Source organism: Harmonia axyridis, chromosome 1 (genome assembly GCF_914767665.1).
Source record: "Harmonia axyridis chromosome 1, icHarAxyr1.1, whole genome shotgun sequence".
Lineage (NCBI taxonomy): Eukaryota > Metazoa > Arthropoda > Insecta > Coleoptera > Coccinellidae > Harmonia > Harmonia axyridis.
In genome coordinates, this window is record NC_059501.1 from 22,818,754 (window position 1) to 22,840,205 (window position 21,452).

At 35.7% G+C, this 21,452-nt stretch overlaps 1 protein-coding gene across 7 annotated transcripts in view; it reads left to right on the forward strand.

The window, feature by feature from the left end:
- The first annotated feature begins 456 nt into the window (after positions 1-456).
- Positions 457-21,452, forward strand: part of LOC123671383 (ELKS/Rab6-interacting/CAST family member 1) — an 89,742-nt gene continuing 68,746 nt past the window's right edge. Inside the window, exons 1-4 of one of the 7 annotated variants that reach the window (XM_045605208.1) lie at positions 458-642; positions 6,091-6,687; positions 16,613-16,741; positions 19,705-20,014. In XM_045605208.1, coding sequence (XP_045461164.1) covers positions 6,326-6,687; positions 16,613-16,741; positions 19,705-20,014 — 801 coding nt within the window. In that variant the 5' untranslated portion in view covers positions 458-642; positions 6,091-6,325. Of the gene's footprint in view, positions 643-6,090; positions 6,688-16,612; positions 16,742-19,704; positions 20,015-21,452 lie in introns of all 7 variants that reach the window. The other 6 variants (XM_045605210.1, XM_045605205.1, XM_045605207.1 and 3 more) reach the window with 6 other exon arrangements.

The window sequence follows — 21,452 nt, forward strand, 5'->3', positions numbered from 1 at the left end:
CCTATTTAGGATTTTTTCGAACACTGATTCAGACTCCCTAAAAAGTCTTGCATTTGCAGTGAAAGCCTGTACAATTCTTCGTGAAATACCCTGTATACCACTTTCATATTTGATGACACATTTTTTTTATAAAATATACTGCACTTTCTTCGATTCTTAAGGATACCATACTCATCTTCCTAGTACTGCCATCTATAGTGTAGCTTCCCGAATCAACGCATACAGTTCACGAATTGCTGCAGGAATATCCCTGCTGATACTTAAGCGCCATCTTTACAAAACCGCTACAACCGTACGGCTAGAAATCGAATAGACGAATTCTTTGTTGGAAACCGCTCCAGAACCGACCCCGCTGATGACCCATATCAAAACTCCGAGCTTTGAACTCTGATCCAAAAGCTCCTGCGCGCAGTACTTAATCTAGATTTAGCTATCCAACTTACGATTTAAATAGAAGTCATACATACGACAGCTCTTTAGTTATGATCGTGCACAGAGAACGCTTATGCGTGTTTTCCTTAAAAAAAAACAGCGGCAAAGTGAGGTTCGTGCTGTGAAAAGAAAATCATAAGAGGGTTAGATATCGGCTTTTCGATAAAAATAGCGGTGGAGGCTATAGAATGTGATTCTACTAGGCCAGGGGTGTGTATTTCAGTCGATGAAGGATTATATCGTAGAATTTGCGAGATTTTGCAGCTTTGTTTTAGATGTTTTTCGCGATGGAATTGGTGGTGCTTTATTTATTCTTTAATTAGTTTTATCGAAGTATAATTATAGAAACTATACGGCACATTTCTATATTTACTCACAAAGTTCTTTGTTTACCCCAGTATTAAAATAAACATTGATTATTATATATTCGGAAAAGATAAACAAAAAAATGATTAGACTGGCCATACAAATCAAATAATGAGTCATCCGTTCATCAATTGATCTACGGAAGTGTATTCAACATTCATTTGTACAGCATCCCACATTGATAGGTCCATTATAGTAGCATCTTCTGTTTAATGTAGCGTTGAAATACCGCACGAAAGTAATTAATTGATTGAATGCTATTTGGTTTTTAGGAATAAATAATTTTATTTAGGAGATATTTTTTGATTTCAAATGCAAACAACAAATCTTCATATTATTGACATTCTTAACCAATGAGGTGAATTTTATTGGTATAAACATTCAATCATAACTCAGGAAGGTAATTAATAACTTGATTAATAATAATTCAGAAGAAATCATTCTTTAATTTTTCAATGCAGAGCCTCATTCATAATATTATTCTACAATTTACGTAGATTTCTATAAAATATTCTGAATATCTTAGATATTAGAGTAGCAATTAGATTTTTCATTTCATTTAATCAGAAGTTGATTGATGACGTATGGCCAGTCATAATAATACAATATTCCACTGTTCTCAAAATTTTCCTCAATGATGTTTGTTTGTTTAGGTTTCTACTTGATGTATTTCTTCTTGTTATTGATCAAAAGTACAACTTTATTCCCGCAAAATCATAAAGCTTAAAACATGGGATGCGGTTAGTAAATTCACGATATTTCTATCAAATATTTAAAAAAGAGAAATGAAGAAATTTTTCTCTGAAATCAAATTGCATATTTTTCAATTCAAGATTCAGATCTATCCTCTCCGAATGTATCATTGTATACTTTCGGGACACGCTGTACGTTTATGGAGTGCCGATTTATTGATTATCCAGACATGTATATCAATTTTCCATTTATTCATGTATGGATATTTATGTATTCCTCAATAAGTGATTCATTGGAAATCAGAACATAATATCACTGAAATAATTATAGTGAATGCTTTTTCTCGTTTCTATGTTTCTACTTATTTAATTTGCGATAGTCGTTGAAGAATTCAATGCTCGCTTTGAATTTCCACATTATATGCATTTCAGATTGTAGTGAATCTTGAATTTCAATAAAAAATTACTGCAAATTTACCATGAAAAATTCCATTTAGACAAGTAAAATAGGCTTAAAATTTTTTTGAGAATAGGAACTCAAAATATGAAATTTATTACAAAAAAATCTCCAATTAATCATTGTAATAGGGGAATTCGATATTTCAATATCAGAGAACAAACTATTGAGGTGATAAAGAAAAGATTAATTGAGAATAATAATAAAATTCATGAAATAATCACATCGTGTGATGATATGAGATTGAACAGTTTTCCTCTGCAAACTCTACTTTCGAAGGTTTGAAAATTCCGTATACCTGTCCTATTCTTTCACAAAGGCCGCAAAATAATAACAATTATTTTATAGTTTTCCAGTTGGTTGAGATACTCATTTTGTGGAATGGAACAATATAAATCCATGTAAAATTATAAACTTTTTTTTATTTTGCCATCCTTTTTATCAAGGATGAAATATTCATAACTGATTTGACCTCCTACTCTCCACAAATTTGAAGCTTGATTGAACCAAGTGTAGATACAGGGGGCGCAGGGGCGCGCGCTCCCCCCTTGAGCGAAGACTTCCTTTTTTTATTTTTATATAAATTTGGTACTGTGAAATCTTGAAGAAATCTTGGATCCTCACATCTAAACTTTTCATGAAATAAAGAAAATTACGATCCAAAAAAAATTTCCAAACTGAATGAATTCTCATATACTATTTCTAGAGCTATTGACATAAATAATCAAGTATCTCTTCAGGAGGTATGAGGAAATTATAGAAGTAGTGATAATCGTAATGAAACGATGGACATAAAGACAAATTATTATTTTCTGAGTTATGACTGTTTTAGCCTCCATAAGCGGTAGTGCCATACTCAAGGTTCTTTCACAAGGCTCACGAAATATGATCAGACGAGGGGGGTAGTAAATTTCGTTAATCGGTTTGCCCCGATTTGTTTGACATAATGTGAGGTTTCTGATTACCCTTTGAGGAGTTACATTACACTGCGAGCCTAAGATACGCTGTGTTCCCTTCAGAGCTGTTTCCACCATAGATAGCTCGTCTTCCAGTTCCAGTGGTCTAATGAATTCCTATATCTAGAATGGTTTTTCAAAGATTCCTACAAGTTTATCGCCGAAAGCATTCTTTGCGTTGACTCGTAATGGTGAGTCATTCTGAGATCAGGTAATCCGTAATTTGATTCTCCTCAATCCCAGAATCTCCACTCACTTTCTGATGACCCTAATCACATTAAGTGCTTTCTGAGGCAGCAGTGACTTGTTAGGAAGCGAGTGGTGTGGTGTAGAATGTTCTCACAGTGATCCAGTTTTTTTTTGGATTTTTCAGTATTTTAGTTCTGAAGGAAATCCTCGGAATTCTGCCAAAGACTCTTTTGGTTTCCTCCTTCTCTCCTACTCTCATTTTTCGCTGTTTATTTCTATATCTAAAAAAACTCGGAGCCAGAAAAAGGCTTTATTGTTCTCTGTCTGGTCTTACATACATTGGTGTTCTCGTTTTCTATTATTTCTGAATGACCATAACCCTGAAGACTTTTTTATTCTTGCCTAAGACTTTTTTATTCTTGCCTTAGACTTCTTTTTTCTTAGGAACTCCCAAATAACTTTTCCTCGTTTTCATGAGCGCTCAGTTCTTCAATAGCAGCTTGACTATAAAGGCGGCCACTCACCAGTCTCCTTTTTCGAGTATTCGAAGTCGGCTTCGAGTCTAGGAGTCAAGTTCAGTCTTTGTTTTACAGTCGGGCGCCCAAGCCTTAAGGATGGATTTTAATGTCAAATTTTTTAAATTGTCTGCTAGTTTTTTTCCACGCATCATTCGATTTCGACTATTTCCGCCTGAAAGACACTCGAACAGGAGCCTAACAATAGTGAGCTCTTAGTGACCACCCCTTATACTCCAGCGCCAGTTTTTGAGGCCTATGTGAATTTAATGGTATTTATGATGAGTAATTACTCACCAATCACTCAATAAGTCTCTGACCTAGCTCATAGATGGCATCGCCAGTTCTGTACCACTTTTTTGTTCCTACCAACCTTCAAAAGATGCATGTCAAAATTTCAAAAATAAGCATTGAGTCTGGATCGACATATTAAGAGATAACGGTGCATTTATTGTTGCTTGAACTATATAAGAATGAGTTTTGTGTATTGATAATACACTCTCATTCAATGGGAAAAAATGCAAGCAAAGCAATGGCTTATTGTTGAGTGTTATTAAAAGTTGGTATCCTGACTTTAATGCTTGATTTTAATGAACAACTGATTGCCGAGGTCGAAGCATATTGCAAAACCAAAGACGAATCTTCCTACAGATAAGGTATTGAAAAGTTAGAGGAGTGTTAGAGCACATGTACCTATCCGTTTTGAAGGGGACTATGTTGATGAAAAAGTCGAATTTAAAACAATAAAATGTGTTTTTAAGAGGGAATAGGTACCACAACGTGATTATTCAATTCAAAACCGAGTTATCGATAGATAACGATGGAGTATTTGTAACACTTCAGTAGTTGACTATATTCACGAATAAAGTCGAATTTGTAGAAAAAAATTTGTTTTGCTCGATAGAACGACATTTGTTAGTTACCGCGTTTTTTGCTTGATCGGTGGATTATTTTTACTGGTTGCTAAGATAAACAGTACGATAAGTTTGAATAACTGCAGGACAGTGAATTACTGAGGCTTTTCGAATTTCATTTTCTTCAGAAGATTAGATATCGCTCATTTTTTAATTATATTAGGAGCAAATGCGATAATTTATTGTCTCTTTGACAATCTACAACCAATAAGCTTTCATCATCAAGAGTACGTCTTCTATTATATTCCTACACAGCATTGATATTAAAGCCACTATTGACTTTTTTAATTTTTTGGATAATTAATTTGTAGTTCAAGTGAAAAGAGTGTCTATCACGCAAAAAATGATATAAGAATCTTAAGCGTTGAGGACTACCGATCTCAAACAATTACTAGAGTCGTCGTTAAACTTCTCCTCCAAGCTATTGTATTCGATCGGTAAAATGTCTTTACCGTTTTTATTCACTGGTTAGGCCCAATACTTATTGAGTGAAGTGTTAATTTCAGGTGATAGCCCCTTAGCTCCTTAGCCCCACCTTAGGCACCCATTTCACCAGTCCTATACTTGCATATTAGTCAGATGTCCAAAGATCGAACCAATGAGTATCCAAATTTTTCATTTTGAAAGCCCCTCATAAAATGGAGATCCTAGCGTAATGTAGGAAAATTTCAGAGAAAATAGTACCTAATATTGCCGATTGAAAACTAATCCAAAAAGATAATTTCTCTAATTCTGTGGTTATTCCGTTCATTCTTCCACATCTTGTAGAACAAAATCGTGCGAGAATATATCAGAAACGCACAGTTTTCATGGTTATATTTTATTATTCTATGTTGGACTCCGATCTTTCCGCCACGGCTTTATCTGTCAATTCATCAATTTGCCTTAAAGAAATCAGTTCTGCCAACCAACATTTTTCAATGCAAAAATCACTAAATTATATTTATGGAAATATTTCATTAATTTCAATGAAAATGCAATGAATTAGAGAAAATAATGTATAATACTCGTACAGAAGGCTCATTCTACCACTCGTTCATTCCAAAACTCGCCACTTCGTGGCTCGTTTTTGAATTTTGAACTCGTGGAAGAATATCAATGCCTTCTGCACTTGTATTATAAATAACTATTCTGAGAGGTATGCATATTCAAAATATACTTTTTCATCTGAAAACTTTCCATATGAATAATGAAGCCTCAAACCAATTTTAATGGGGCGTACCAGAACCCACGTAACAAAAGCAAACTATAAATAAATAGTTGAGAGCATTCAAAATTCATGTGTACTACTACGCTAATTGAAGTCCATGCGCAAAGTGGATACGCAGCCATAAATAAACATATCTAGGACACCCGTCTATGAATTGCTCTTCGAACAATCCCAATTCAGGTCATCATTACTTCCATAAGGGTAACTTCCACCATTAATATAACTTTGCATTCGACCATACCATAACCGGAAAAGACACCCCCATTTAATTTTTCTTTGAAACTTAATCTGTCTTATATCTAGCACCCCCCAAGAGAGTATAACCCAAACTTCTCCTAATCGATAAATTTCATTCACAGATCCGACGACGATGTCGATACTCTCGCCAACATCTCCGTCAGTGTACACCCCTTCGCGGGGGCGTAAGATGCGTGCGAGGACCGCGTGCCACTGCGCGCGCATTTCCCACACTAGGTCCTTCCATTGATCACCCACGTCGAGGGGGTCGCGAGCAGCAGAGTGTGCAGTGCCGGAGGAAGCGTATTGGACTCGGTTGGACGAAACCAAGTGACTTGTGTGTGGAAATGACATGAGATGTCACGAGACGCGTACGTGGGGGGCACGAGGTCCCCGCGCGGCGTGAGGCTGCCCACAGACCGCTCCCCCAGCCGGGGGGGCTACCCCGGAGGGGGCAAGCCCCTCAGGCCCTCTAGGTCGGGCAACAACTCGCCCGACCACTCTTACGGGTATCACCACCAGTCTCCTTACTACAGAGACGAGGACCTAGGCAGCCCCATGCTGGAGGAGAGGGGGAGGCCCATGGCCGTGGGACCGGGGCACCATAGGAGCAGGAGTGCGACCAGGCCTGCCAACCCTATGACCGTTCGTTACCAGTCTCTGGATAGAGGACCGACGGTAGACCATGATAGGGAGTTCTTGCCCATTAGAGATAGGAGGTAAGGTTTCAGATGTGTTGCTTTCGGTGTGTGACAGATTTAGGATCCCCCCTGTAGCTTTTGAAGTAACCCCTTTGGTGTATCTTAGTATTTTGATGAGTCCTAACCACCATAAGATGATAGAGGGAGAAGGTATGTCTTGAAGTGAAACCAATGAAATGCTTACTATAATTCCTCCGTGACTACTCTGCGGCGGCTTTTTGAAGCGTTGGATAACCATGTCAAGGACGTTACAAGCAGTAATTCATCCCCTATTGTTATAGAGTGAATTTATGGATCTCAACACGTCGTTTCGGAGATTAACAAACCATACAATACACAATCGATAAATTTCTGCGGCTTATACTTACTTTGATTGTTGATTTATTTCCCTGTTATTTATTTCGCTGAGGTTTCTTGAGCTCTACTTCTTTCATCAAGGAATTCATTAGATGTAAAGGAGTTAAATGTTGTCCAGTGTCCTATTTTTGTTTGGATATATGTCATTCTAATAACATTGTAAATGATAATTTTGAAATAATATGAATAGAATAATCATTTCCACTCGATGTGTCAAAATTTTAAGGATTTTTCAACAAATTTTCCCTTGAAAGAGTTTGAATCTGTAATATAATTGATTAAAAATTGTCTATACAAATATCTTGTAGACTTGAAAATCATTCCTACATCTTCTAGGTATATCTGTTCTTATAGTATAGAGGTACTTACCTGCCTAAATAGATATGCTCTGTCTATTGCCTTAGACTATAAACTGAATAGACCTAGGACCTGATTACTATTTCGTCAATAGCTATCGGTTTTTGGTGAAACATAAAATACGTCTTTCTTATCTGAATTGAATAAACCTCTTGTGATAATACACTTTTCATGTACGAATAATCGAATTATCTAAACATTTGTCAAAGGTATTTTAAGGCGTTTATCTTTTGGTCTTGCTATTGATACTAAATGAAACCTTCAAAGTCGTAATTTGAGTTGTGATGAAATGCAATGGACGTGTATGGAGAAACGGATGGCTGTTCGTACAAAATTATTGAGTTTTTTGACAAAAATTCATAATGATGCGTCATAGAACTTAAAAAATTTCCTACAGCTTCTAGGTTTATCAGTTCTCATAGAGGTACTTATATGCTGTCTCTATATTGTCTTAGACTATAGACTGAGTACCTATACCTAAGACCTGATAACTATTTTGATAATAGCCACCGGTTTTTGGTGAAACATAAAATACGTGTCTCTTATCCGAATTCAATGAATCCCCTTGTGATAATACATTTATTCATGTACGAACAAAACAATTATCCAAACATTTTTTAAATGTATATTGAGGCGTTTGTTTATTTTTCGATCTTGCTAGTGACAGTAAATGAGAGCTTCGATGTGGTAATTTGAGTTGTGATGAGATGCAATGAACGGCTAAAGCCATATCGGGAGAAACCGATGGTTGTTCGACGTTCGTACAGAATTATTTAGTTTTTTTCTCCAAAATATCAAAATGGTGCGTCATAGAATTCCACGAGTCTGTTCCCCGAACAGCAGCAACTCATCCTCTATTGATATAGAATGAATTTATGAATCTCAGTTTCAGAGATTAACAAACCACACAATACACAATCAATAAAGTTTTGGGGATTAGTCTTGATTGTTGATTTATTTTACCGTTATTCATTTGGCGGTTTGGAGGTTTCTTGAGCTCAACTTCTGTCATCAAGAAATTCATTGGATGTAATAGACTTAAATGTTGTCCACTTTCCTAATCTTTTTTGCAATTATGTCATTCAAATAGGACTGTAAATGATAATGAATTCTGGGATAATATGAAAAGAATCATCATTTCCCGCCGATTTGTCAAAATTTCAAGAATTTTCCAATAAATTTCACTTGATTCGAGTTGACAGTTTGAATGTAGCTTTATCCGGAATACAATTTATTCAAAAATTTCTATGTAATTATCCTGTCAACTTAAAAATAATCCCTACTTCTTTTAGGTTTATCAGTTCTCATAGAGGTAGTTACATGTCCAAATAGACATGATGCCTCTATAGCCTTAAAATATAGACCTAGGACCTGATTACTACCATATCAATAGCTACCGGTTGTCGGTGTAGCATAAAATACGTCTCCCTTGTTATAATACAGTTACTTCACGTAAAAATCCATTTATCTAAATACTTTCCAAAGGTATTTCAAGGCGTTTATTTCTCTGTCCTGCTATTGACTCTAAAGGGATGTCTCGAAGTGGTAATTCGAGTTATGGTAAGGTAAAAAGGACGGCTGGAGCCATATCAGGAAAAACCGATGGCTGTTCTTACAAAATTATTGAGTTTTTTGCCAAAAATTAATAAAGGTGCGTTATACAATTGTATGAGTCTGTTCCTGAACAGCAGTAATACATCCCCTATTGTTATAGTGTGAATTTATGGATCTCAACACGCCGTTTCAGAGATTAACAAACCACACAATACACAATCAACCAAGTTCTGTGGTTTATTCTTACTTTGATTGTTGATTTATTTCTCTATTATGCATTTGGATGATATTTCTTGAGCTCTAGTTCTGCCATCAAGAAATTCATTAGATGTAAAGGAATTAAATGTTGTCTACTGTCCTCAAAAATTTATTTCTTCTGGAATTATATCATTCAAATAAGTCTGTAATTGATAATGAATTATAGAATAATATGAAAAGAATCATGATTTCACCTCGTTGGCGATGTTTCAAAATTTCAAAAATATTCCAATGAATCTTTACTTGAAAGAGTTTGAATATCCTGTAGTCTTGAAAATTATCCCCACATCTTCTAGGTTCATCAATTCTCATAGAGGTACTTACATGTTTGAATAGGTATGCTGTCTCTATAGCCTTGGAGTCCTTAGACTACAGACTCAGTAGACTCAGGATCTTATTACTACCATGTCAATACGTCTCTCTCATTCGAATTCAAGGGATCGCTTTGTGATCATACACTTACTCCATGGGAATAATGCAATTATCTAAACATTATTCAAATGTATTTTAAGACGTTTATTTTTCTGTCCTGACTATTGACTCTAAGGGTATCTTGAAGCGAGAGAGAGAATTTAATTGTGGTAAGATACAAAGGACGGCTGGAGCCATATCAGGAGAAACCGATGGCTGTTCGTACAGAATTGTTGAGTTTTTTGCCAAAAATTCGTAATGGTGCGTTATAGAATTACCTGAATCTATTCCCCGATCAGGGATTTTGATTCAGGAAGGTCCGAAACGATAAAGTCCGACTCATTGATGATGAATCCCTGGTCAAATTCAATTATGGATATATTTCTACTTTTCTATAATTCTGAGAATTTGTTTCTCACTTTTTATGTCTTTTACACAACCATCTTTGTTGTCAGTGCGATCTGAGAAGATATATTCAAGCGAGTATTGGAGATTTTCACTTGAACTTGCTAATATTTTCTGGATTTCGAAATAAAATCAATGTTGAAATGGAACGATCGCGTCTGGAGCCAGACTCGCAGCTGGAAATTGCTTCCAGCTAGTATTTGAAGGAAATAAGACTTCAAGCTGGGTTTAATGAATATTCCCAGCATTCCAAAATCCATTTCGTAAATTTGTTGACAACTCATCGAATATAGAGAGTAATTGAGAAGATTGAATGTCTGAGAAGTTTTTGTGGAGCAATGCTAAAATCTGACAGGGGTGAGGAGTTCAACGATTTTTTGAGCGATCGTTCACCAAACAGATCATCTCGTCACAATGCCTGTAATTTTCGATTTTTTATCCCAAAATGGGTTCAAATGATGAAGTTTTCCCGACTCATGATGAATTATGTTCATCCTTTCGGCCTTGCACACGATAACTGTCGAAGAAAAGATATCTATAAACATAAAATTTCAAGTTTAGGTTCGGATCTCAAATGGGTTGAGTTCGTTTATAACCAAAATCCGACTAAGGGTGGCCGTTCGGAATCTTGTCATTCTGTGAATTTCAAAACTACAGATTCCATCGAGATTGAAATTGGCATTTGTTAGTAGAAGAATATTGGTAAATAATTAGAGAATATTTCCGTGATTAGAGATCTGATTAGATTGAAATTTTGAGCGGATATAAAGAATAATCATTTCAAAGCTTGTGAGGAATTTAATGTGTATAGCGTTATCAGAATCATAGAAAATTGAGAAAGTGGGTATATCGAAAAAAAAATGGATATTTCAGTGTATCTGAAGAATAATAATTTCAAGTCTCTTGAGAGGGCGAGCTTGCTGAATAAAAGAAAGAGCACTCAATAGCTCCTGACTGTTAGGTATGGAATATGGAACGTAGCCCTGAATGTCAATAATAGTCTGTGATCAATGAAGAACAAAGACACATTCTACTAGGCATAACCTAGAAGACAAGTTGTAACGGTAGGCTACCGTTACAACTCGTCGTATGCCTTAGAATATTATATTCAAGCAATGAGAATTCTTAGAGCCTCAAGTTGCTGTTCATAGTGATAACTAACCACTTTATTCTCTTCCTTCAAGATTTCCTAATTTAGTGGAAGAAGATGATATCCGAATAATAGACAATGAATTTAGAGAACTCAAGTTAGATATAGAAGTGGGTAACTTTTTGTGCGGTGATGATAGTAGGAAATCTAACGATTCTTCAAATCTCTAAATATATATTTATATATCTATATATCTAATTCATCTTTCCGAACCCTATCCAGGCTTATCTTCTTCTTATCTTATTCTTCTCTTAATCTCTGCTGTCTGGTTTTCCTTACCTATCTTTATTGATTCCCCAAGTTTTCTTAAGTTGTACCATCTATGTGTATTGTTTCTTCTTGTTACTTATCACTTTTTTCTTGGCGATGTTCATTTTCAAGCCGTTTTTTTTAAGCATCGTTTAGTTGTTTCATCATGTTCCTTAGTTCTTGTATGTTACTACTCATAAGGACTATGCCATCAGCAAATCGGAGATGGCTCAGATAGAATCCGCCGATATTTATGCCTTTTGTTTCCCATTGCAGCTTTTTGAAAACGTTCTCTAGCGCGAGAGTGAAGAGTTTTACATAATATTGGTAAATCACAAGACATCAATTTTCAATGAAGTCTTTACAAATTCCAATAAAAACAACATGGTTTTAAAAGAGACCGGAAGTATCCATTTCAGAAGATTGGGGACCTGAATTTCAATGTTGCCAATAGGGAATGCTTTGAAAGAAATCTGTTTCAAATGTCACCTCAAGCACAGTCCTAAATACTCAACAGTTAGGACAGTAACAACAATCTTGGAAAGATACAGGCAGGTCCAAAGACAAGGCAAAGAGTGACGAGCACCGAACAAGCTTAATTCGATCAAGATGAAGATGAAGATTTGTATTTGGATGTATTATGATAATTTAAAGCTTCATCTAGAATTTCATGTTTATCGCGTAGCCAGAGCGCTATATATCCTTCATCACAAAGTGATGAAAGTGAGATTTTGGGTATGGATATGAAATAACAACAGCATGCTATTCACATCCTCCAATCCATAAAAAATTCAAGAAAAATATTGCACCAGAAAAAATTATTTCATTGACAATAGATCCGACCGAGTTGAAACTTGACTATTCGTTCATTCATGCGCCAATTGCATCCTTGGAGGCCATATATTGAACCTATATACGCGATCCCCGAAGGTGCAATTAGCGCATTATTGAAAGAGTGCTAAAAAGCTTCTGATTTCAGTACTCTCCTGGTATATTTTTAAAATTTACGACACTTCTAGCTAGCCTGATCAATCTTATGGTCATAAATATTTTTTATGAGAGAACAAATTGAATTTTTCTGTACATTCTTCATGGGCGTCATTCGTGGAACCTGTAATGGCCGAAAGGATAATATGAAAAAGCCTTCTGGACATCAAGAGTTGCTTTATACTGAAAATCTCGAATAAAAAGGGTATATACACTTGGGAAAATCGAACCTTTTTCGTTGGCAAATAGCTGTAGGGTTCTCGATGATGTCGAATACGTCTCAAGCTTTTCTGTTTCCTTTTGTTGGTAAATTTGACGTTGGGTTATGTGAATACATCCTCAACCAAGGAAACGATACAAATATTTAATCGTCAATTCACTGGGAAATGAAAATGTTTTCATAGGTTATTCTCGTTAAAGATTCAAGAATGACTAGTTGAATTGAGTACGGAAACTGCATACAGGGTGTTCCTAAATTCATACGACAGAATTCAAGAGGTGAAAGCTCGTATGAAATTGAAATGGGTCTTTCCTATAAAAAAATTTCCTCAGCCCATTCCTTTCCGAGATATCACCCATAAAAGATCACCCTAAAATTCATTTTTTTCTAAAATGCCCGTGAAGCTAGAAACTTCATTGTATTCATTGTAATTGTGTAATTTTTGTGTAGTCGCAAAGGAGTAACCACGGGTATTTTTTCAATATTCCTGTTACATTACGAAAGTGAAATTAGCAACCCTCAAGTACTTTCTTTTATATTAAACTTTTTTTTGAGATGCAATTTAATGAAATAAAATCAAATTTAAATCCTTGATGGACTTTTCGATTGACATGAATTTTATTTATCCGCAAGATAATCTTGTGGCATTACATTTCAAATATGATTTCTGGCATATGACCGCCACGGCTGGCTCGGATGTAGTCCAATCTGGACGTCCAATTTTCGATGACTTTTTCCAATATTTGTGGCCGTATATCGGCAATAACACGGCGAATGTTGTCTTCCAAATGGTCAAGGGTTTGTGGCTTATCGGCATAGACCAATGACTTTACATAGCCCCACAGAAAGTAGTCTAGCGGTGTTAAATCACAAGCTCTTGGAGGCCAATTCACAGGTGCAAAACGTGAAATTAGGCGGTCACCAAACGTGTCTTTCAAAAATCGATTGTGGCACGAGCTGTTGTGACATGTTGCGCCGTCTTGTTGGAACCACAGCTCCTGGGCATCATGGTTGTTCAATTCAGGAATGAAAAAGTTAGTAATCATGGCTCTATACCGATCAACTTTGACTGTAACGTTCTGGCCATAATCGTTTTTGAAGAAGTACGGACCAATGATTCCACCAGCCCAAAAAGCGCACCAAACAGTCAGTTTTTCTGGATGTAACGTTGTTTCGTCTTTCACTTGAGGATTAGCTTCTCTCCAAATACGGCAGTTTTGTTTGTTGACGTAGCCATTCAACCAGAAGTGTGCGCGATACGTATTCCGCACAGAACAATTATTTTCGAAATGAAATTGCACTATTTGCAAACGTTGTTCAGGCGTGAGTCTATTCATGATGAATTGCCAAGCCAAACTGAAAATAAATCACCTGACAGCTGTTAAATCGGTCGCCATCTTGAACAGTAATGCCAACTCAAAGTTATATACGTCGAAAAAAAAAACACCCTATATATAGTTTTCCCCTTCAGCTATTGGTTTTAAGAAAAAAATTCAAGAATAAAAAAATTCTAAACAAAACAACTTTCGAGAGAGCTTTCGAGAGCTCAACATACTGAAAATTTCTTTTTCGCTTCATGGTCGGAGAATTTTCTTATTAAGGGAAGAATGGACGACTAGATATAATTGAATTGGAGCACTTTTGGCTCAAAATTAAAAGAATACGGACATCATGATTTAATGACATAGGGGAATAAGCTAATAAACTGAAATAATCTTAAATTATCTATAATATGGAATCTTAAGCAATATCTAATTTTTCAAGGACATCAAAATGAAAAATTTCAGTATCAGTTGGAATCTTTGTTGTAGGTATAGTATATCCAAAGTCACTTGAACTAGTCTATAAAAACGCTTGGCCAGAGATAATTGCAAAACAGTCATAAACCATAGGCGCACACTTTTCAAACCCTTGAGTTGAAAATAATATTTTTGCGTAGGTATGGGACTCAGATGTCGATTCTTTCAGAAAACTTGTGACGTGAGTAGCTTTCGCTGTCACATCAAAAATGATACTATGTCATTCTACGGTGTTATAATTTGATTATTCTTTATTCTAGACCTGTAATATATACTATCAAGGAACGTTATCAACGATGATGAACTGATCGTTGCATAAAATTATAAGAGCACGATGTTTGAGATTAATTCGGAAATGTTCTGTCTGAAGATAAGACAAACTAGAGAAGAATAGGTGCATGACCTTGAGGTCCTTGAGTGACATCAAGTCACTCAAAAAGTTTTTTGGAAAAAACCTATATTTTTTATTCATTCAGTAAATTTTACGTAGGTATAACGAGAGAGGGGTCTGAAGCAAATCTTATACTCAAAGAGTTATCGAGGAAAAACTTGAACTAAGGAAAACTGCAATTTCTCATTGAATGAAGTAGTCTATGACTTCCAGAAAACATAAAAAGAAACTAAAAAGTCAAGATTTCATAAATTGTAATAAATTATTCGTTAAGATCGTTGAAAATCCATAAACCAATAACATTTTCAATTACGTATAATTAATGACATTTCATGAAATGTTAAATTTAGTTATCCAAATTTCGATTTTAGTTTCTATGTTTTCCGGAAGTCATGAAATACTGCACTCAGTTAGAAATTGTAGTACTTCCTCAGTTCAAGTTTTTCCTCGATAACTCTTAAATTTTCCGTATTTAGAATCAGAAAAATATTAAAAGATATATGTAACCTATTATTAAAACTGTCCTGACTTTGAAAGTAAATGGAGGAATAGATTTTATTGCGAAATTTTCATTATTTTTTCACATAAGCCATAGAATTGTGCCGAACATCATAGTCGAAATCATTAAAAGCATCAGTCACACAACGAACTAAAACTACGTGAAAATGCATTTCAATAATACCCCTATGGACCACACTGGTCTATGCGAATTATAAGAAAGTAATTAAGAGGTGATAGATGCAACCAATGAGTGCAACCAAAAACGCTCTCAAAGTAGAAAGGGGAATACGAGGGGAAATATTCAGCCAATAAAATCAATCTAATCGGGACCTTCTTGTTTCCAAGACGATTTGCTAAATACCGGGGTTTATTTGAGACTATTGCTAGCAATATTTTCATTTCATAAATTCCAAAGGAATTTCTGAAAACTTGGACAACCCTTGTATAATTGAAATATTCAGGCTTCCTTCAAGTGACTTTGGATATACTATACCTACACGTGTTTTGGGCTTAATGAATGATCGAATATCGAATAGATAGAATACAAGCTAGATCCAATTAATAATGAATTAGAGAACCTCAATGAAATTGGTTCTTGAACATACGTTTAGCTGAGGTGAATGTCGCCTGACGAAGCTCTGCTAAATTTTCTGAAGGAAAAGTGAATTAATTCATTCCTCTCTACGTCCTCAAAGAGTGAAATACCTCTTGGTTAAGATGGCAATGTCAGCAAATTGATTCGGCTTAGTCCAAGGTAGTTTGCAGAAAACTCTAGTTGTAAGTGCTAATGAATTATCTCGTTGGAAAAGTGGATAGCGAAACATCTGCGTATAATTTGAACCTATTGATCTATCAAGGCGGCCAGAAAATACATTTTCTGGTTACGGGGGACTGTCCAACTATTCACTTTTAGGTAAAAATTAATAGAGCTGTAACTAAAGTGGTTATGGGACACAGTGACAAAACCTACACAGAACACATTTTGCTCTCCTATAGGATCTAGGCTTCTGAAAGTTCTAATAGAGGCCTTGGGAAATTCGGGATAAAAATTATAAAAACATACATATAAACCGATTTTGTGGAGCTAATAGTTATACAGATCTACTACACTGGAATTTTTGGAACTATAAGCTCTTTGCGCATTCTCTACTAAGTAGAGATGCTGGATGTACTGGCATATTTGTATGAATGACCTTCAAAAGTCCTCCACATGGTTAATAATTCCATTTCTTTTCTGCACCTCACAAACCTGATCTTACACCAATTGTTCTCTTTCAAATGTTACCCTTAGTGTCCCTTTATAGGGATGAAGATCTGGGCAGTCCCATGTTGGAGGACAGAGGGAGACCCATGACAATGGGTCCAGTACACCAGAGAAGCAGAAGCGCGACCAGGCCTACTACTAGAGAGTTTATGCCGATACGAGAAAGAAGGTAAGTGGATTTAAAATTGATCCCGTATTTTAACGCTTTGGATTTGAATGTTAGTTAGACATTGTTGTGGATAATGTATATGGTATCTGTCAGGTTTAGTGTATATCTAGAGTTTGGAAGAGGTAGATTTTGCGTAGTCGTCGAATATACGTCTTTGTAATGATGTGAAATGAAATTATGTAATATATGCCAGGATTGTAGAAGATATTTTAGGAACTAATCAATCAAATATGTGTGAGTGAGCAAAATCACAAAATATAACATGATTTGTGGTCAAAACTGCAGAAATACTCGTCATCGAAAGATGCGTGGAAATGCATCTAGAAATAAACTGTCGGCAATGTGGCATGACAATCCATTGCGATAGTTAAGATGCTCAGAAACCTTGGGATGTTATACCTGTAAAACTCTCAGACAAAACGGGAGATTTATGCCTACTTGATTTCGAGAGATCACTAGGGTTACAGATGGCGCATAATATATCATTTATACTTGACATTTCTCGCGATTTCAAGTTTCAGGACCTTTGAGTATAGAATAATAATTTTATATTATATGCTCTTCTTAACTCTGAATTGACTAATAGCTTTCTGTAATCGTATTCCAATAATTTCATTATAAATTCGATATAAACTCAAAGTTTGCAGTTTCTCAAATCATTATTTAATTTTGAAACTTCAACAGAAGAGCAACACCTTACAGAACTCTTGTAGGTTTTAGCCAAATCAACAGGTAGGCTATCTCAAAAAGTACGAAAGTGTTTCTAGGCATCTTAGTTTCAATTATAATTATTGGTACTTACGTTTTGTTTTTGAATAGTTTATGGCAATCCTGAAGGTAACCAATTTCTTCCAAGATATGAAAAAATCGCATGGTCTTTGGAAGGATATTGAATATGAAAAAGTTCTTGGTTGACAACAACAATAATACTTGTTATTTATTGCTGAGCGGATGGTATTGAGATACTTACCTTTTATTCGAAACTTTTCTCTGCAGATATTTTTTCTATTCAGAAAGCATTAATTTCTGTCGCGAATCCTTGTAAGCCATAGCTTTTGTATTTGGTATGGGCAAACGTGATACGCCACCTTACAGAACTTTGGTAAGTTCTAGCCAAAGCAACTGGTGGACTAGCTCAAAAATTAACTACGAAACAAAATCGAATGAGAGCACACATCAGGGTTTCTAGGCATCTTACTGATAGTCAAGCTGCTGTCAAAATACTGAGAATGCCTAAGGAAAATTAATTACTTAGGTCTATAAACTGCGTTCCTGGCGATGTTTAGAGTAGTATAAGAAAATGCACTTATAAGAAAGAGTTTTTTGAGAAGGATAAGAGAGAAAATAATCTGGTGGAATCTTAGGGGGATCGATCACTCCAAAAAGTATTTGTATTTTAATAAGAAAACAATCCCCCACTGGAACCAGGAAGCACCAGATGGCAATACGGCTATCAGAAACTGATGAATGCAGTCTGTGTGGAGAATGAAGGAACTCTTGATGAGGACACAATTGACCTTCAGGTCGTGGTGCAAAGTCACCTAGTGTGGAATGTTCGCCTATCAGGAAGCCAGTTCTTCAGATACTAGCACAACCGCTGGTTGACGGCAACCGTCGGCTACCGAGCAGAAGGATCCAGATTTCAGATTCAGTTGTTGAATAATGAAACGAATTTAATGCAAAATTTCTTAGGAATCATATCGATAGCGTAGTCAATATCTGAGTCTCTTATAAATTTGTAGCCTCCAAGAGGAAAAACTCTTAGGTTAGTCAAAAACTAGTGAGTCACCGATTTTTCCGAATTGATAAAGAAAACTTTGAATCAACCATTCTGTGAAGTAGATTTTGATCCTTCAGACGAATATCTGCGATTTTGATAACGTTGTACAATCTCAATCTCTACAATTGATTAAGATCCTTTCAGGAATATATTACAGAAATCCACTCTGAAAGCTGAGTATTAGGTTCTTTAATTCCATAAAAGTAGAAAAATGGTTTGATGAACCTAATGAATCGACAAAGGAAATTAAACTTTTGATATGAATTCCCTCACACATAGAAATCTGATTAGCTCTTCATTAATACAAGACATTATTTAAATCGATATCAGCTTCTAAAAACTGATTCAATAATATTCTGCCATTAGAATGAATCTAATGTTTTAAATAGATCCTTTGGAATATTCATCCATTATAAGCAGTTCTGTTTCCTCCAAAAAGGCATATACTTCATTGGAAATGTTTCAAAATTACATATTTTTATTATTTAGGGGGCAGGTATAAATGACGATTTTGTTCAATTTATTCATGTTTTTTATGAGTATATTTTGAATTTATTCCATCATACGACCGTAATTACGCCATTGATGGGGACCAATCAAGGGAATTGAGGGTATACAGTTATGAGGTCTTTGATGGCTCAATTAGCATATGAATGAACGAACGCAGAAAAGCTCCCAAATCCACGCCAGTGCATTTCTAATTTTTTTTTGAGGTTGCCATTTTATGTTGATTTATATCATCAGAATATAAATACTCGAAAATTCCTGACAATCTCCTACTGAATTTCGAATAATGTCTATCAAATGACAGTCAGTAATTTGTGTACGAAGTACTTTTTGTTTGGAAAAGATCAGAAAACCCCGTACTAAAGCATTCAAAGATATTTGTACTAATCTAAAGCTGTGAAAACAAACATTACATTTGTACCTGCTAATACCTGGATTTGTTGACGTTTGAAATGAAATCTCTCATCCATATAGAGTTCTTCTTCTTCTTCTTCTTCTTTTTGTGCCTATCCATTCTGGATGTTGGCTAACATGATGATATGGAGTTCAAGTAGATCAAACTTTTTGATCTGATATCTAAAAGTCACTGACAGTATCAGTTGGTATATAATATCAATATAAAGTCTTTCATACGAAATTTTGTGAGTCACACTAATGAACATAATTTTCTTTTCAGGGATAGATCACTAGATCGTGGCCTTTACTTTGATGACGAGCCTTACAGCAGCCGTTCCGCCAGACAATCCCCAACCATGCACCAACCCTTCATCGGAGACCTTCAGCACCAGAACTCTGACCTTCAGAGAGAATTGAACAATCTGAAAAAGGAACTGGAATTGACCAACCAAAAATTGGGATCTTCCATGCATTCCATCAAGACTTTCTGGAGTCCAGAACTGAAGAAGGAAAGGGCACTGAGGAAAGAGGAGTCGGCTAAGTACAGCTTGATAAATGATCAGCTGAAACTATTGAGCAGCGAGAATCAGGTGAGTCCTTGTACTCAAATTGACATTTCATTTATATCGGTTGGTAAAATGGAACAATGGAGTCGTTGATACTCAACAAACTAGAAGTTGTTAAGCAACTCTAAGGGAAATTGAATGCATTTACCTCATTATTGGATGAAAAATTGTGGATCAATCGGTACTTAAAAATTTTGCAGTCACAGTTCGCGAAACTAAAGTAATTTTGGGTCGCCTTGAAGCCCATTCCTAGCTGACAATAGTGAAACTGGTGAAAATATTTGAGCTATTGGGACAAGTTAGTGGTGTAAGGTGTGTGTCTCCTAAGAACAACTGATGATATTGCTGCTGTAGCCCGTTTTGTGGACAAAAACCTAGGTTTGTGGATTCCTCGTCGATCTTTTGGGATTGAACATTCTACAAACGACAATTTTGCAGTCGCAGTTCGCAAAACTAAAGAACTTTTGGGACATCCTGAAGCACTTTCTCGGCCAGCAATATTGAATTGGTGGAAAAATTCGAAATGTTAGGACAGCTCAGAAAGAATCGAAACCAAAACAACTGAAATTATTAATGCTGTAGCCTGTTGTATTATGACATCATACCGTTGTAAGACTAAGGTCTTAAAGCTTTCAAAGTTCAGTTAACACAAGGTCTCGAGTCGGTTGATTACGTGCAATGTCGTATCTTCGGTTATTGGGTCCTGTAAATGCATCAAAATGATCCGGATTTTCATTTAAAAATCAACTTCAGTGAGGAGGCCAATTTCAAGTCGAAGCTAGGTAATATTAATAAGCAGAATGGACTAGTTTTCATTTTTTTGTTAAGGATTAATTCTAAAAATTTAAGTAAAATGAAACAAAAATGTGGAAGAATCATTGAAATATCTCTAGAAATGAAAAAGTTATGGGACTTTGAAGTTGCGCTTGGAAGAATAATTTCATGGTACGTGTCGTGACGTCACACACTAGACGACTGGTATTCGCAGAGTGCTTACGAATTCATTGGTGTACAAAATCACTTGTGCCGTTCGTGTCGTGTTTTGTTCGTTACACGATGGCTGAAATAACTTACTATATACATACATATAAATTACTTTTTTCTCTTTTTACGTTTTACTCCTCACATAAATATGTTTTGCCATTGATAGACTTCAACAACCAGTACTCAACTACAAAGTGTTTATGAATCGTTTTTTGAATAAATCATCGTTATAAGTTGAACCATGATGAAGCAAACTCAAAAGTAGATACTTACTTGAAAAGTTTAACTCCTTTTATTTCTGCACTGACATAAGATGGATTTGAAGAAAAAACTCCATCTCTGCGAATATATCTATTTTGGGCAAATTGTCACTTTGTCCTTTCACGAAGCCTTCTTCCATTATGGTGATATAAAAACAAAACTCGAGTTAAAACTACAGTGTACAACTACAAACGGCGCGAGAGCCTTGGCGCGGCTA